Source organism: Sapajus apella, unplaced genomic scaffold (genome assembly GCF_009761245.1).
Source record: "Sapajus apella isolate SASKATOON/1434 unplaced genomic scaffold, GSC_monkey_1.0 scaffold25, whole genome shotgun sequence".
Classification (NCBI taxonomy): domain Eukaryota; kingdom Metazoa; phylum Chordata; class Mammalia; order Primates; family Cebidae; genus Sapajus; species Sapajus apella.
Genome location: NW_022436965.1, coordinates 16,290,983 through 16,307,841, shown reverse-complemented (window position 1 = coordinate 16,307,841; position 16,859 = coordinate 16,290,983). Strand labels below are relative to the sequence as shown.

Sequence of the window (16,859 nt, the reverse complement as noted above, 5' to 3'; positions counted from 1 at the left end):
CCATTTTGAGTTAATATGAATAAATGGTTAGTCAAGTCTTAAGTTTCTTTTAACAATGATTTGTAGTCTTCAAAATACAGTTTTACTTTTTTTACAGTCATGCTCTGTCACCCAGGTTGGAATGCAGTGGTATAATCTTAGCTCACTGCAACCTCCACCTCCCAGGTTCAATCCAGTCTCCTGTTTCAGCCACCTGAGTAGCTGGGATTACAGGTGTGCACCCTCATGCCTGGATAATTTTTGTATTTTTTGGTAGAGATGGGGTTTCACCATGTTGGCCAGGCTGGTCTTGGAACTCCTGGCCTCAGGAGATCTGCAAGCCTTGGCCTCCAAAAATGCTGAGATTACAGGCGTGAGCCATTACACCTGGCCTAGTTTTACATTTCTTTTGTTAAATATATTCTTAGTATTTTATTTTTTTGATGCTCTTATAGATGAAATTGATTTCTGTTTTCAGAGTGTCCATTGCTAGTGTATAGAAATGTAACATATATTATTTATTTAACAAATCTTTAGTAAGGGCCTACTATGTGCCAGACAGTCTTTCTTATATGTGTAAGAAAACTATTAGTAACATATTGTGGATGAAAGTACACAACACTAGCTGGGTATTTGGTGGCTCATGCCTGTATTCCTAGCCCTCTGGGAGGTTCAGGCGGGTGGATCACTTGAGGCCAGGAGCTGGAGACCAGCCTGGCCAACATGGTGAAACTCCGTCTCTACTAAAAAGACAAAACTGAGTTGGGCATGGTGGTGCACACCTGTAATCCCAGCTACTTGGGAAGCTGAGGCACGAGAAACACTTGAACTGGAGAGGCGGAGGTTGCAGTGAGCTAAGATTGTGCCACTCCAGCCTGTGCGACAGAGCAAGAAAAAAAGAAAGATTATGAAACATTGTAAACACATTTTTATACCTTTGAAAGACTTTTGCTTTTTCAGACAACTGATATTTATATACTCATCTTATATCCTGTAACTTTGCCTAACTAGTTTTTTGTTCCTATTAGCTTTTCCTTTGTAGATTTCCTAACATTTTCTATATATAAGACCAAGTCATCTGTGAATGAGATAGTTTTCACTTTTTTCCTTCTTATCTGAATGTCATTGGTTTAATTTACTTGCCTAATTGCCCTGGCTAGAAGGTCCTGTATGATGATGAACAGAAATAGTTAAGAGTGGAGTTCCTTGACTTGTTCCTGATCTTTAAGAAAAAGAATCTAGTTTTTCACCATTCAGTATGTTAGTTGTGGGTTTTTCATCCATGTCCTTTATCGGGTTGAAGAAGTTTCTTTCCTAGTTGTTTCAGCGCTTTTATCATGAAAAGGTATTCAATTTTGCCAAATGCTTTTTTTGTGTCTACTGAGATGATCGTATGTGTGCAATTTTGAAATGTTTATTGATATAGTAAATTACTAATTGATTTGCAGATGTTAAATCAACCTTACATTCCTAGGACAAATTGGTGATAATCTATTTTAAAGTCTAATTTATTTTTCTTTCCTTTTAGATGAAAGAAAAAAATAATTTTTAATTCTGATAATATATACATAACACAAAATGTACCATCTTAACCATTTTTAGGTCTGTAATACATTAAGTATGCTCTAATGGTTCCCAAACGTTGTGCTATAGTTTTGCCACCCTTTTCGTCTTTCATTTCCGTTAACATCTACTGAGTAAAGCTGCCTGACGCAGCTGCACCTTCCCTACTGAGTAAAGTGTAGTGGTTTTATAAACAATATTTTTTTCAATGTTAAAAAGAGGTTCTTATTACTTACATCTTAGGTTTTTTTTTGAGACAGGGTCTTACTCTGTCACCCAGGTTGGAGTGCAGTGGTGTGATCTCGGCTTACTGCAATCTCTGCCTCCTAGGTTCAAGCAATTCTCGTGCCTCAGCCTCCCGAATAGCTGGGATCACAGGTGCACACCACCACGCCCAGTTAACATTTTTGTATTTGTGGTTAAGACAGGATTTCACCACATTGGCCAGGGTGATCTCAAACTCCTGATCTCCAATGATCCACCCGCCTCGGCCTCCCAAAGTACTGGGATCACAGGCGTGAGGCCACCACACCTGGCCTTAGGTTTCTCTAGTGATCTGCATAGCTAGGTTTATTGAGTATCTGACAAGATTAAATGGATGTTACTGTGCTATGACTAAAAGGCACTGGGCTACCTACCACAATAAATTCAACATGCTGAAATAAAGGGTTTGCAGTACCAAACAGAATTATACCTATTTAAGTAGAAGGCAATGTTACCCAATTTTAATTCAACAGGTTTCTCTCAGGACAAAAACACACAACACACACACACACACACACACACACACACACACACACACACACACACACAAATTTGAAAGTATTAAGTCACCCATCTTACCTGAGCACCCACAAGCTGCAGCAATGCTGAGTTCACAGGGAGGAGCTCAATGTCTGTATTGATAGTGGTCTGGTCAAATGGGCAAGCCTTGCGGTGGAGTTTATTTAGGCACATCTTGCAGACAGTATGGCCACAACCCAAACTGATGGGCTTTCGAATTGTTTCGTCGAAAGTCTGAGTGCAAATTGGGCAGGAGAGGAAATCCGTCCATTGTGGAGCTTGTACAGGCATTGCTTCTGGAGTTACAATTCACGAACACAAACACACACACAAATCTAAAGCAAAGATTCCACTGGAATCAAAATCTTTGAAAAAAAGTTTATCTTTTTTTTTAAATATCTTCTGTAGATACAGTCAGCACATAGTGTGAAATATAACCTGGAAAACAAAAAAAAAAAAAAGGGAAAAAATTGCATGTCTTTCTTTCCAATTAAAATGCTGAAAAAGAACCACGAGTCCAGTCTTGTTCCACAACTTTTTATACCACATTTGTACCACTGTAATCCATCTTTTTACACTTTCACAGATTTGGAGCCATGATAAAACATCTAGTTCCATTCCCTCATTTTAGAGATGGGAAGTAGTACCCTGCCTGAGGGGACACTTGAAATTAGTAATAAAGTTAGATCCAGGACCCAAGTCTCTTAAGTTTATTTAAGTCTCTCATTTTAAAAAATAAATATATCTAAAACTTAATCTTGGCTGGGCACAATGGCTCATGTCTGTAATCCCAGCAATTTGGGAGGCCAAGGCGGGTGGATCCCTTGAGGTCAGGAGTTGAAACCAGCCTGGCCAAACATGGTGAAACCCCATCTCCACTAAAAATACAAATATTAGCCGGGTGTGGTGACAGGCACCTGTAATCCCAGCTAATCAGGAGGGTGAGGCATGAGAATCGCTTGAGCCTGGGAGGCAGAGGTTGCAGAGAGCCAAGATCATGCCACTACACTCCAGCTTGGCTGACAGAGTGAGACTCTGTCTTAAGAAATAAATAAATAAATAACTCTTTTTAAGGAAACTAGTAATATTGTGTTTCTTGATCTGGGTATCATTTACATGGGTTTCGTTAGTTGTGAAAATGTATCAAGCTCTTCACTTACGTGCACTTTTATGTATGTTCCACATCAATAAAGAGTATTTCTTTGTAAATGGCCTAAAATAAAAAGTACCTTAAATACTTTATCGTCAAATTTGGTGGGAGTAATGAGATAAAAAGAGACTATGGGTTTATTTTTAAGTTTCAGATATTCTTCTGAGTTTTATATACTGTTAGATGCCTCTTTTAAGTTCCTTGTGTGGCCTATACTTCTTTGCTACAGCATGTTTTAGAACTATATTGACTTCACAGCCATTCTGTTCTTACGGCAAGCTTGGTCAAGTCCTTGTTCTGATCTTTGTCTTCTCAACAAGATATGAAACAGATGACTACTCCCTCCTTACAAGTTTTAATGAACCACACTCCCCTCCTCCATCCTTCCTAACTCACTGGCTATTCTTCTGAAAGCTTAAACTTAAAAATGCTGGAGTCACCAGGGTGCTATCTTGAGTTTCCTTTTCTTATCATGCTCCAGCTTAAAATCCTTACATGGCTTCCTATTATATTTAGAATGAAATTCAGATTTCTTATTCATATTTACAAAGTCCTAAATGATATGACCTCTCCAACTGCATCACCTAACACCAGAAGACTTTCATCACAGGATCTTCTTTTCTTTTTCTTTCAGGCTCTATAGGCTCCAGGACATAACCAGATGTTTTTTCTTTCCTTTTTTCTTTGTTGAGATGTTCTTAAAATTGCAGCAAGTGTTTGAGAATCACTACATGTCCAGCACTGTAGGCTATGGACAGCAAGACCAACATCAGTTTAATCCTTCCCTGCTCTCCCATGTGATTTCAGGTCAATGCCGCTGTAACAAATTTCCTAAATGATTCTGCTGTAACAAAAACTGTTTAAAATAAAATTATAAAATATTATTGGTAAAAGATACCTTAGAGAAAGTTTAATTTTAGTTTCACTGGTTTTTTAAGATAATATTCATTTATGTCCCTACCAGTAACAAGTCTTAAGTTTTTTCAAACACCTCTTTTTATTTAATCTTTACAACTAAAAAGTTGGTATCATATTCCTTATTTTTACAAAAAAAAAATAAAATAGCATTCAGAGAACTTGTCCAGGTTTATAAAAGGGTAAGTAGCAAACAAGACAACCACCACCTCAGGTCTTCTTGACAGGAAAACTTAAGTACTTTCAACTATACCAATTTGACACGGAGTAGACCAAAGACAAGACAAGTCCGACAGTTTCACTCAAAGAAGCCAAGTTTTCTGACTCCTAGTTTTAACGTCTCTTGTACCTCCACTGGGTTACCTTGCACGCAAACCTATCACTGAACCTCTGAAAGATTTTGAAAATATCCTTGTCATACTAAAACTATAATTAGTAACAGTTGGCCCAGATCAAGGTATCCATTAACTTTGGAAACATTACACACACGTGCATTCTTCTGGAAAGAAGATTCATGACTTTTATCATATTTTCAAAAACTTTGTTGGGGAAGGGGGTAGAGGGAGGGAAGAATTACTGACCTAGACACAAATACTTTTGATGGCCTGGCACAGTGGCTAAGGTCTGTAATCCCAGTACTTTGGAAGACTGAGGTGGGTAGGTCACTTGAGGTCGGGAATTTTGAGAACAGCCTGGCCAACATGGTGAAACCTCATCTCTACCAAAAATACAAAAAATTAGCTAGGTGTTGTGGCACATGCCTGCAATCCCAGCTACTCAGGAAGCTGAGGGAGGAGAACTGCTGGAACCCAGGAGGCGGAGGCTGCAGTGAGCCTAGATCCAGCACTGCACTCCAGCCTGGGCGACAGAGCAAGACTCTGTCTCAAAAAAAAACTAACAAACAAAAAAAACTTTTGAGAACCGAAGAATATTTTAAAAGTAGAAACAATTTATATAAACATACGTTTCCTCCGTATTTATACCAGTCTCAACAGACTCATACAAATTTTTCAGGCTGGGTGTGATGGCTTGTACCTACAACTCCAGCACTTTGAGGGGCTGAGATGGGAAGACGGCTTGAACCCAGGAGTTTGAGACCAGCCTGAGTAACATAGGGAGACTCTCTCTCTACAAAAATTAGCCAGGCGTGGTGGCATGCACCTGTGGTCCTAGCGACCCAGGAGACTAAGCCTAAGGTAGGAGGATCTCCTAAGCCCAGTCGAGGCTGCAGTGAACCACGAACGCGACACTGCACTCCAGCCTGGGTGACAGAGCAAGACCTCCATCTCAAAAAAAAAAAAAGAAAAGAAAAGAAAAAAGAAACCTATTCAATTCCCGGGAAAAAATTAAATTCAGTTAGATGACAAAAAAATGTTTTATTGGTCTTTACTATGTGTTCAGTACTAAGGATAAAAAAATGGTAAGACATTCTAATGCCACATGGAGCTTGCATTGTTTCTTTCACTAAACATACATACAATGACTGCAAGTTATGGTAAGTGATATTTAGGTAAAGTACAGGGAGATACAAGCATATATAACAGAGGCAACCTGACAAAATTAGGGTAGAGCTGATGTACAGGTAAGTGATATTTGTGGTAAGATTTTAAAGATGACTGCTGAATGAACGTCATGGGAAGAATAATGTTTAATATGTGTGTATAGATTCTAGGTAAAGAAACAGCATAACCATAGATTCTGAGACTAGATAGAATATAGTACAAATGGGGAACTAAAAAACAAAACAAAACACCAGACAATAGTGAAACTAAACCCAAACAAAACTCAGAATAGACAGCAAGAGGTATGAGATGAGACTAAAGAATTAAAAACAACCGAAGAACACAGGATCTTCTAACTTATATGATGGCATTTGGTTACTATGCAAAGAGTAGTATAAAGCCACTGAAGGGACAGGAAGTGACTCGCTTTGTTTTGAATGTTCTCCTGTGATATTATTCTCACCAATCACACAGTTCACTATGATCTCCTTCAAGGCGCAACTAGGAAGAGTAATAACTATGTGTCTTTTCTCACGCTTGAGCCCTAAAGTACTCACATGCTGCTACACCAGCATGATGCCTACTTTAAGAAAACCTGTTATGTAAAAACTCCAATACAGAAAGCAGATTGATTACAGTGATTATCCATATTACAGAAAGATAGTAACTTTACCGAAGTATTTATAATAAGATTAAAAGACTAGAAATTGATGCAATTGAAAAAAAACTGAGCTGGGTATGGTGGCTCACACCAGTAATCCCAGGACTTTGGGAGGCTGAGGCACACAGAGGTCAGGAGTTTGAGACCAGCCTGACTAACAGGGTGAAACCCCAACTCTACTAAAAAAAAAAAAAAAGGCCGGGTGCGGTGGCTCACGCCTATAATCCCAGCACTTTGGGAGGCCGAGACACGTAGATCACGAGGTCAAGATATCGAGACCATCCTGGTCAACATGGTGAAACCCTGTCTCTACTAAAAATACAAAAATTAGCTGGGCATGGTGGCGCACGCGTGTAGTCCCAGCTACTGGGGAGGATGAGGCAGGAGAATTGTTTGAACCCAGGAGGTGGAGGTTGCAGTGAGCCGAGATTGCACCATTGCACTCCAGCCTGGGTAACAACAGCGAAACTCTGTCACAAAAAAAAAAAAAAAAAAAAAAAAAAAAATTAGCGGGCGTGGTAGCATACACCTGCAGCCCCATTCTCCTATTCAGGAGGCTGAGGCAGGAGAATCGCTTGAACCTGAGAGGCGGAGGTTTCGGTAAGCCAAGATTGCACCACTGCACTCCAGCCTGGGTATAACAGAAGGAGATTCTGTCCCCAAAAAAAAAAAAAAAAAAAAAGATTCCTGTGATAATCACTCTAAAATGATTCAAAACATTTGTCCTTATTAAATTTATGTTCTTTTACACATTTGGATAGCCAAACCATCAAAACTTATTAGTTCTTTTCAAAATTTAAAAACTTTAGAATAGTTTGTAACTTATCTTTTTTTTTTTTTTTTTTTTTGGTACTTTAGGTTCTGGGGTACATGTGCAGATCATGCAGGATTGTTGCATAGGTACAAGCAGGACTGCTGCATAGGTACATACACGGCAAGGTGTTTGCTGCCCTCAGCCCCTCATCACCTGTATCTGGTATTTCTCCCCACGTTATCCCTCCCCGCCCTCCTGTAAATTATCTCTTTCAAAGAACTAGCATTCCTTTATTAATTTTATTGGTCACTTCCATCTCTATTAACTTTGTAAAATAAAGTATGTATTTCTTAATCTCTTAGATTTTCTAGTAAAATAGTTCTTAGACACAACTATAAAAAACTTGATCGAATAAAAATACAAAAATCAATTCAGTTCTTCATTAAAAATAAAACCACTGGCCGGGTGTGATGGGTCACGCCTGTAATCTCAGCACTTTGGGAGGCCGAGGTGGGCAGATTACCTGAGGTTGGGAGTATTCGAGATCAGCCTGACCAACATGGAGAAACCCTATCCCTACTAAAAATACAAAATTAGTTGGGCATGGTGGCGCATGCCTGTAATCTCAGCTACTCAGGAGGGGGAGGCAGGAGAATTGCTTGAACCCAGGAAGTGGAGGCTGTGGTGAGACGAGATCAAGCCACTGCACTCCAGCCTGGGCAACAAGAAAAAAACAAAGTTCCGTAACAAAAAAAAAAAAAAAAAAAAAAAAGCATGATTTTGACCATAAAGACAGATTTGAGAGACCAAGGGGAAAATAATATTCTTAAAACTTGACTTTGCCTGGGAAATTTGATGATTAATAACAGAAGGTCACTCTTAGATGACCCTATTTCAGGACTTACAAAATCACAAAGCAAAGATTTTTTAGGAACTCGAAGTGTCAGTTAATTATAGACAGTAGATCTAAGAAGAATTTCCATTTCCTCATTCTTTAAATCTTTCTCTAAACTCATTTTTCTAAACATTCTCTAAGCTTCTCAAAGATAGTTTATATACTCTTCAAATGCAACATGTATCTAAACCACAGAAGACATGATTTAGTCAATAAGCATTCTTTCAGTCAAAAGGAAACGTATGAAAGAAATTATTAATATACTAACATCCAGATTTTTTTGAACTTCCTCAGAACAAGGTATGTCAGCAAACTAAAAAAATCCACAAGACAAAAACAGCTGTAAATAATTCTATTAAATCACTTGTGCATTTAAAATAAGTGAATAGTATGGTATGTAAACTATACTTCAATAAAGCTGTTAAAATTGTCAAAGCACATGCATTCAAGGCCTGCAGATAAACTGTTGGGGGGCAGGCCAAATCTAGTTCATTAGGAGTATTTCTACTGGAACCTTCCTAATTGAAACAGAAGACAAACGATGAGCCCTCTTTATTTCCAAAAAGATCCAAAAGAGTGACATTGCTGTTCAATTATGAAAGCCATGATCAGTTTCGCCATCAGTTTAAATAAGGCCTCCCCTCTCCTACAAAAATAACAATTAGAGATTTTACTGTTGTTAACTGATAATACAGAATATATATGATAATTAAACTGCAATCAGTTCAAGGGTCTGACCTAAGACCTAAGTTCAAAAATACCATATATTCTCCCCAATTATACATACACATTTTTACACCACTGAAGAGTGCTCATAGAAAACACTGAAAAGACTGTGTTATGTGGTTATATGCCTTCTTCATGCCATTGACCGAAGCTACAGTACAGAATGTGACACTTAACATTTCACTATTAATTTATCCCAATGTCTAAATTCTGGTTAAGAACCACCACTTTCTTAAATCTCTGTATTTTTATCACTAATATTACCATTTGACTTTACTCAGCTTTTTTTGCTTAACAAAGAAATAAATATCTTATTAAAGTAAAAAAAGTATTTCAGCTGGGTACTCTGGCTCACACCTGCAATCTCAGCACTTTTGGGAGGCAGAGGTGGGGGGATCACTGGAGACCCCAGGAGTTCAAGATCAACCTGGCCAACAAAGCAAGACCTTGTCTCTACAGGCAAAATTTTAAAACGAGCAGAGTGTGGTGGCGTGTACTTGTAGTCTCAGCTACTCAGGAGGCTGAGGCGAGAGGTACACTTGATCCCAGAAGTTAAAGGCTGTGTTAAAGTTAAAGTGAGCTGTGACTACACCACTGCACTCCAGCCTGGGCAACAGAGTTGAGACCCCATCTCTCAAAAAAAAAAAAAAAAAAAAGAGAGAGAGAGAAAGAGAAAAAAAAAAAATTTTTAATGACTCCTAAACAATAAGATTGCTGCCTGGGTCCAACAGCTAAGTGACTAATCTGTATATAGCAAACGCCAAGTCTTACGCTCCCTTAGCTACTAAATTCAAATGTATGCCTCTGCAAAATAACAAATAACTACATGTTGTCAGCCTTGGAGTTTAATTATGATTAAAACATTGCCAATGAGTTACTACAGACAAAATTGTGATGACATGATGCATCTGGGAAGAGGTAAAACAGCTCGGTTTTCTGAACAACAATCACGTGTCAGTCACTGTACTAGGTGTTTTAAGATGTTTCTCTTATTTAAATACCCACATTGTGAACTACCACCAGTAATCGTATTTGTGAAGCAAAAACTAGGGCATTATTATACTTTCAGTGCTCTATATACAGTATCTAATTAAATGTTCACAGTAACACTGTAATGTCGTTATCCCCATTTTAAAGATAAGGAAACCAAAGTACCCAAGTCACAAAGCTAGTTAGTGACAGGACTAAGACTCAAACTCGCAGCAAACTCCCAAGCTGTTTTTTTAAAACTCTATAATTTGTGCCACCTCATGAATAAAAGTTCATAGTAATTATTGCAAGGGAGCTCTTGAGAGTGACGGAAATGTCTTAAAATTGGATTGTAGTAATGGTTGCACAACTCTGTAAATTCACTAAAAATCATTTGCGTATTTAAAATAAGTGAGTATTATGGTATGTAAATTATACTTCAACAAAGCTATTAAAATAGTCATTAAAGGCTTTTTAATAGTTTAAATTTTTTAAGTAATGCTTTAGAAATACAGAAACTATTCAAATTTGTTCTATGAACACAGCAATAGCCCTATTAAATAGCTAAATTACATTGCTGTAAAGATCCCATTTAAATGTATCACATATTTATTACCATCTGCTCTATTATAGGTTCGTTTTATATGTTCCTGATTTAGAGAGAGAAGAATGGAAATTAAAACTCCAGTATCTACTCTGAGCCAGTCACTCCTCTGAGGCATTATTATGCCCATTTTGCAGACAATAACTCGAGGTTTGGTGGCATTAAGTAAACTGCCCCAAATCAATAAACTGTTTAGCTGGGATTAACACCATGTCTTACATATTTGAAGCATAAGCTGGCCTATCAAAAATGTCTTATCAAACAAAACCACACTGTCTGTAAGAAGAAAATCTTGGTTCTCTTCCCACCTTGCCTCATGAGATGAGATTTTTAACTCATTATTCTTGACCTTAATTTTTCATTTCTCTGAACATTTAAACAGTAACCAGGATGTAGGGCCATACTGGAGAACAGAAAATGTTTCACTATCTTGAAAAATGAAGCAGAAAATAAAAACACAAAGAAGAAAACTAATGAAGGCCTATTATAACGCTTAATTTTTTAGCTCTCGGCAGAGCATCAACTAATTTACAGTGGAAATAGTCTAAAACTTGAGGAGGCTCAAGGTTTCTCTAGCATTAATATCTTGTGAAGAAAGAGCCAGTTTTGATTGTAAAGATATCTCTTTCCAAAATGTATGGACTGAATTGTAACCCTATATATACAACATCCTGGATATAAATAATTTAATGTGATCATGTTAGTACAAATGGGTAAGTACTTGGGACAGGCATAAAGAGAAGGGCTCCTGAGTTAGAGGGAAAAATAGCTTGAAAAATAGAACTTGTTAAAGAAAGGCTGAAGGCAAGTTCCAGGGGTTAATTCGGGTTGCTACTTTTTCGGCATTCAGAGGCAAAAAGAAAAACTTCTATTTCCAACCTAATGCTAGATTTAGTAGTTAAGAAAGGACAAAATCATTGATGGAGAAGCTGCCTGACCTGAGTTTGAAAGAGAGTGGCTGAGAAAGTAAGAGACAGTCTTTAACTTCATGTATGTAGTTTGAATCTCCAGGTTCAGGTTATGCATTACATGTAAGTGTGCTTCACTAAAGAGGGCATTAGCCCTCATTAGTTATCAAAGAGGTGGCAGGAGCCAGTTGACTTTCTATTAGAGAACACATGAATACTGCAGCTTGATAGATTTGCTAACATATATAGGACAGCTTCCTAAGTATTAAAAACCACAGAGAAAATAGTGACATGGGGTCTACTTCCCCCATTCGTCATTCAATCTGGGTGGCCCTGACTTACTTTCAACAGTCGCATCCAACAGAAGTAATGCTGGGAGAGTTTCAGCGCCTAGGTCTCAAGAGACCTTACAGGAAGCCTGAGCTAGCTTGCCTGAGGACAAGAGTACATGAAACAAAGAGCTGTTTTACAATAACTCAGATCCCTAAAACCAGTCCCAATGTGAGCTGTCAGATGATTGTAGCTGCAAAAGTGGCCTCAGGGGAGACCAGCAGAACTACCAAACTAAACTCAGTCCAAATTGCTGACTCACAGAATTGTAAGCAAATAAGATGGTTGTTGTTTAAGCGGCTAAATTTTAGAGTGGTTTGTTATTAATAGATACCTGATTACATAAGATAGTTTTAGCTATATAAATTTCATCACAGTCTTTTGAGAAAATATGTAATAGTGACATAGGAATTTGAAAGGTTCTCTCAATTGAATTATAACCTTTCTAACAGAGCGTATTTATCTTTTTTAAGCTCTAAAAATTACTAAGCTACTGATGTACCTTCACAAACACAACATGCCTAAATTTAGCATCTCAATTCTTCGTCATAAATTATCAGTAACACAAAAACAAAATGATCCATTTTCAAAGCATACACAAGCAACGAACCCCTTTTGACTTAAAAAAATATATACCATTTGTGCTTAATTTAAACCTATCTAAAATTTATCATAATCCAGTTCAATGTACATAAGTTGTGATCCATGCAACAGTCCTCTATGTCAATGTGCCAAAGCGGCATTATTAACTCAATACTGATAACATTTCACGTGTTTCTAAGTTAGATATTGTCAGTCCTTACCAGTGACAATCTAAAGACTGGGGGTGGTGGCTCATACCTGTAATCCCAGCACTTTGGGAGGCTAATGTGGGTGGATCACCAGTCAGGAATTCAAGACCAGGCTGGCCAACATGACAAAACCCCGTCTCTACTAAAAATACAGTAAGTTAGCCAGATTTGGTGGTGGGCACCTGTAATCCCTGCTACTTGGGAGGCTGAGGCAGGAGAATCGCTTGAACCCAGGAGGCAAAGGTTGTAGTGAGCTGACATCATGCCACAGCATTGCAGCCTGGGCAACAAGAGCGAAACTTCATCTCAAAATAAATAAATAAATAAAGACCGTTCTTTACCATCATTAGCTAAGGTTAGTCATCTTCAGCAAGGTATATTTTTCTCTACCTACAACTATCTTCATATATTCCCCAAATATTTTCTCTATCCCAAAACATAGGAGGAAGAGAAGGGCATTTGGCTGCCAATCACGACCTCATTTAATCCTTCCAACAACCTTCTGACATAGATATTATTACCTCTACTTTACTGAGGAAGGAAGGAAAGAAAACTCAGTTACTCAGCTAACTTAGTGATTTAGTCATAATTTGAACCCACATCTATTTGACTCCAAAGCCTATATTTTTGCTACTTATAACTTATTATACTTTTTAGTAATTATTTTATTAGTCAGCCCTAATTAAATACATATATTAAATGATGCCTATTTTGGATTTAATCTGAGCATGATGGTTTTAAATAGGAACTCTGGAACTCTTTAAACCTACTTGTTCATTAAAAAGAAAAAAATAAGGTTGTAGCAGCAACTACTGTATTTCTTTTGAAGAGAACCACAAGGATAACTTTGTTTTGAATATGTATTAAAATATTTTACTGAGAAACTAGAAGGGAACTAAAACAAAATGAATCACATATCTTAAGATACTTCACTGACATTTTAAGATGAAATATAACATATATACAGATCAACAGTGTATAGTTCAGTGAATTACCACAAAGCAAGCATACCTGCATACTGAAGACATACAACACATTATCAACATCTCGAAAGGCCCCCTCTTCATCCTTCCCAATCATTACTCCTTTATTCTTCCAAAAATATCACTACTATCCTAACTCCTAACATAAAAGATTAGTTTTGCCTGGTTTAGAATTGTATATAACGGTATCATCAGTATGTATTCTTTTGTACTTGGCTTCTTTCACACAGTGTTGTTTTTATTGTTATTATTTGAGTCAGGGTCTTGCTTTATCACCCAGGCTGGAATGTAGTGGCATGGTCATGGCTCACTGCAGCCTCAAACTCCTGGGTGCAAATGACCCTTCCACCTCAGCCTCCTGAGGAGCTGGGACTACAAGTATTGGCCACCCTGCTTGGCTACTTTTTACAATTTTTGTAGACATGGACTATATTGCCCAGGCTGGTCTCAAACTCCTGGCCTCAAGTGATCCTTCTACCTCAGCCTCCCAGATCAGTAGGATGACAGGTGTGAGCCACTGTGTCTGGCCCACACAACATTATTTTCATTAGATTATTTCCCCCAGTATTTACTACATTTTAAACTGTTACAAAGCACTCCAGTTAAAATTATCAGTTAGGAAGCTACCCTTTATGAACTTATTTTTGGAGCAGTGATGACTTATAGATTTTGAATACAGCAGATTTCTCATGTTGATCTGGAAGGAACAAAAATGGTGTCAATAACAAAAGCGTACAACAAAAATCTCCTCTTTACTCAAGAAAACACAACAGTGTATGCGTCACACAGCATATGTGGCACACACACTAATAGTTTCTTAGTACTTGCTTCTTGCTCCTATTACTTGCTTCTATTTCTTTTCCGCAAGAATCCTGTGCCTGAGACTTCCTTGTGGCATTTGGTGGCTGCCATCATGTTCTGACTGATTCTAAAAACATGTAGATGTATTCACAATAGGTAGATGCCTAATTATATAATCTGACCTAGAAATTTTATTTGCATTAAAACCCTAGTATATTTAATAATAATAGCAATATTATTAATATTTTCAAAATGTATTTTCCCCATAATCTCTTGGTCAGGGCTTAAGGATATTTCATTACTTTCTGTATGTTTTGAAATATGCCTCCTAGAATTCAAACTATTTCCAGAAAGCAATGTCACAGAGACTTTTAATTGCAGATACTTGAAAACCAATGCTTGGAAAAGAAGAAGAAAGAAGGAAGCAGAAGCAGCAGCAGAAAATGGGGAGGGGAGGAGAAGGAAGAGGAGGAACTAATTCATTTTCCGTTTTAGAATTATTTCTTCACTACTATCCCAAGCAAAATCACATTTTGAAGAGTTTAAAAGAATGAACGAATTGCTACATGGACTCCAAACACAGAATCCTATAGCTACAAAGTATCTTCTTTATATCTTATTATTACTTCATCTTTATATAAAGTGGATTGAAACAGGAAATAAATTGTAAAAAGGGATGTTGTTTACAACTGAGAAATATGTTTAGCAAATCAAAAAGATAAAAGAAAAAGAAGAAAAAAAGGGATGTTGTGGCCAGGTGTGGAGGCCCACGTCTCTAATTCCAGTGCTTTGGGAGGCCAAGGCTGGCAGATCACCTGAGGTCAGGTCAAGACCAGCCTGGTCGGTATGGCAAAACCCTGTCTCTACTAAAAATACAAAAATGAGCCAGACATGGTGGTAGGCACCTGTAATCCCAGCTACTTGGGAGGCTGAGGCAGGAGAATCTCTTGAACCCAGGAGGCAGAGGTTGCAGCGTTGCATTGAGCCAAGATCACACCACTGCACTCCAGCCTGGGCAAGAGTGAGACTTTTCTCAAAAAAAAAAAAAAAAGAGAGAGAGAGAGAGATGTTTTGCTGATTCCCAAGTAGTTGCAACTGTTAGAGAACCTACTGACTTGCTGCTGCTGTATCACAATCAAATATAAGACACTTCCTCCAAAATATGTAATTACAATCTTTCAGGGATTAAATTCATGCTTAGGTTTGTATAGTGTGTGTGTGTGTTATAGGGAAGAGGGAATCAAAGGTTGGAATAAGTCTAACTACTGTTGATTGCACAATAAACAGATAAATCTATTTATGCTTGGGTAAAAACAAGGACCTTAGTTTTCTTATCTTAAAAGAATATAGTTTGTCCTACTCTTACTCCAACCCTGAACCTTCTCCCCATTTCTCTACAGGCAATAATATATGAATTCTTTCAGGGAAAGCCTTCCCTGATCATCTTATTTCAAACAGATGCTCCAATCCCAATCCCTCCCTAGCCCTCTGCTATCTAATCCATGTTAAACTGCATGCTTCCCATCTCTTTCCTGATCAATTTTTCTCAACAGTACTTCTCATCATCCAACATGTGTTTTATATTAATTTTGTTACAATGTATACCCATCAGTACCGAAATATTAGCTCCTTAAAAGTGGGGAGGGCATGGTGGTTCGCATCTGTAATCCTGGCACCTTGGGAGGCAGAGGAGGGCAGATTACTTGAGGTTAGGAGTTCAAGACTAGCCTGGCCAACATGGTGAACCCGTCTCTACCAAAAACACAAAAAAATTAGCTGGGTGTGGTGGCACACGCCTGTAGTCCCAGCTACTTGGGAGGCTGAGGCATGAGAATCGCTTGAACCGGGAAGCGGAGGTTGCTGTGAGATTGTGCCACTGTACTACAGCCTGAGCCACAGAGCAAGACTCAGTCTCAAAAACAAACAGAGATATTTGTTTCTATCTTTAACTATTTTTGAGTACACTCTATGTGCCAGATGTCTTTTATGTGGATCACATGCATATGCTTAATCCTCACAATGACCCTATTTGGTCTCATTATTAATTTTAGAGTCGAGAACACAGTAACTGAGATGTTAGGTAACATGCTGGTCACACGGCAACCAAATTTATTCTTATTTTTGAGCTGGTGAGTCCTTCTGTAATCTTTCTTTAGTGATACCACTAGACAATGTACATTTCTGGTAATTATCTCCAATTTCATCACTTTTTCCTTCCATTAAAAAAATTATCTTCTGGCTGGGCGCAGTAGCTCACACCTGTAGTCCCAGCACTTTGGGAGGCTGAGGTGGGCAGATCATGAGGTCAAGAGATCAAGACCATCCTGACCAAAATGGTGAAACGCCATCTCTACTGAAAAAATACAAAAATTAGTCGGGAGCAGTGGCACGTGCCTGTAGTTCCAGCTTCTCGGGAGGCTAAGGCAGAAGAATCACTTGCACCGGGAGGCGGAGGTTGCAGTGAGCCAAGATTGTGCCACTGCACTCCAGCCTGGTGTCAGAGCAAGACTTCATCTTAAAAAAAAAAAAAAAAAAAAAAAAAAAA

General features: G+C 38.2%; 1 protein-coding gene across 2 annotated transcripts in view; it reads right to left on the bottom strand.

Annotated features, from left to right (window-relative positions):
- RC3H1 (ring finger and CCCH-type domains 1) overlaps positions 1 to 16,859 on the bottom strand; it is an 86,505-nt gene that overhangs the window by 58,591 nt on the left and 11,055 nt on the right. For both annotated transcript variants that reach the window (XM_032291337.1, XM_032291338.1), the window contains exon 2: positions 2,386 to 2,763. In XM_032291337.1, the coding sequence (XP_032147228.1) occupies positions 2,386 to 2,616 (231 nt within the window). In that variant the 5' untranslated portion in view covers positions 2,617 to 2,763. The remainder of the gene's footprint in view (positions 1 to 2,385; positions 2,764 to 16,859) is intronic.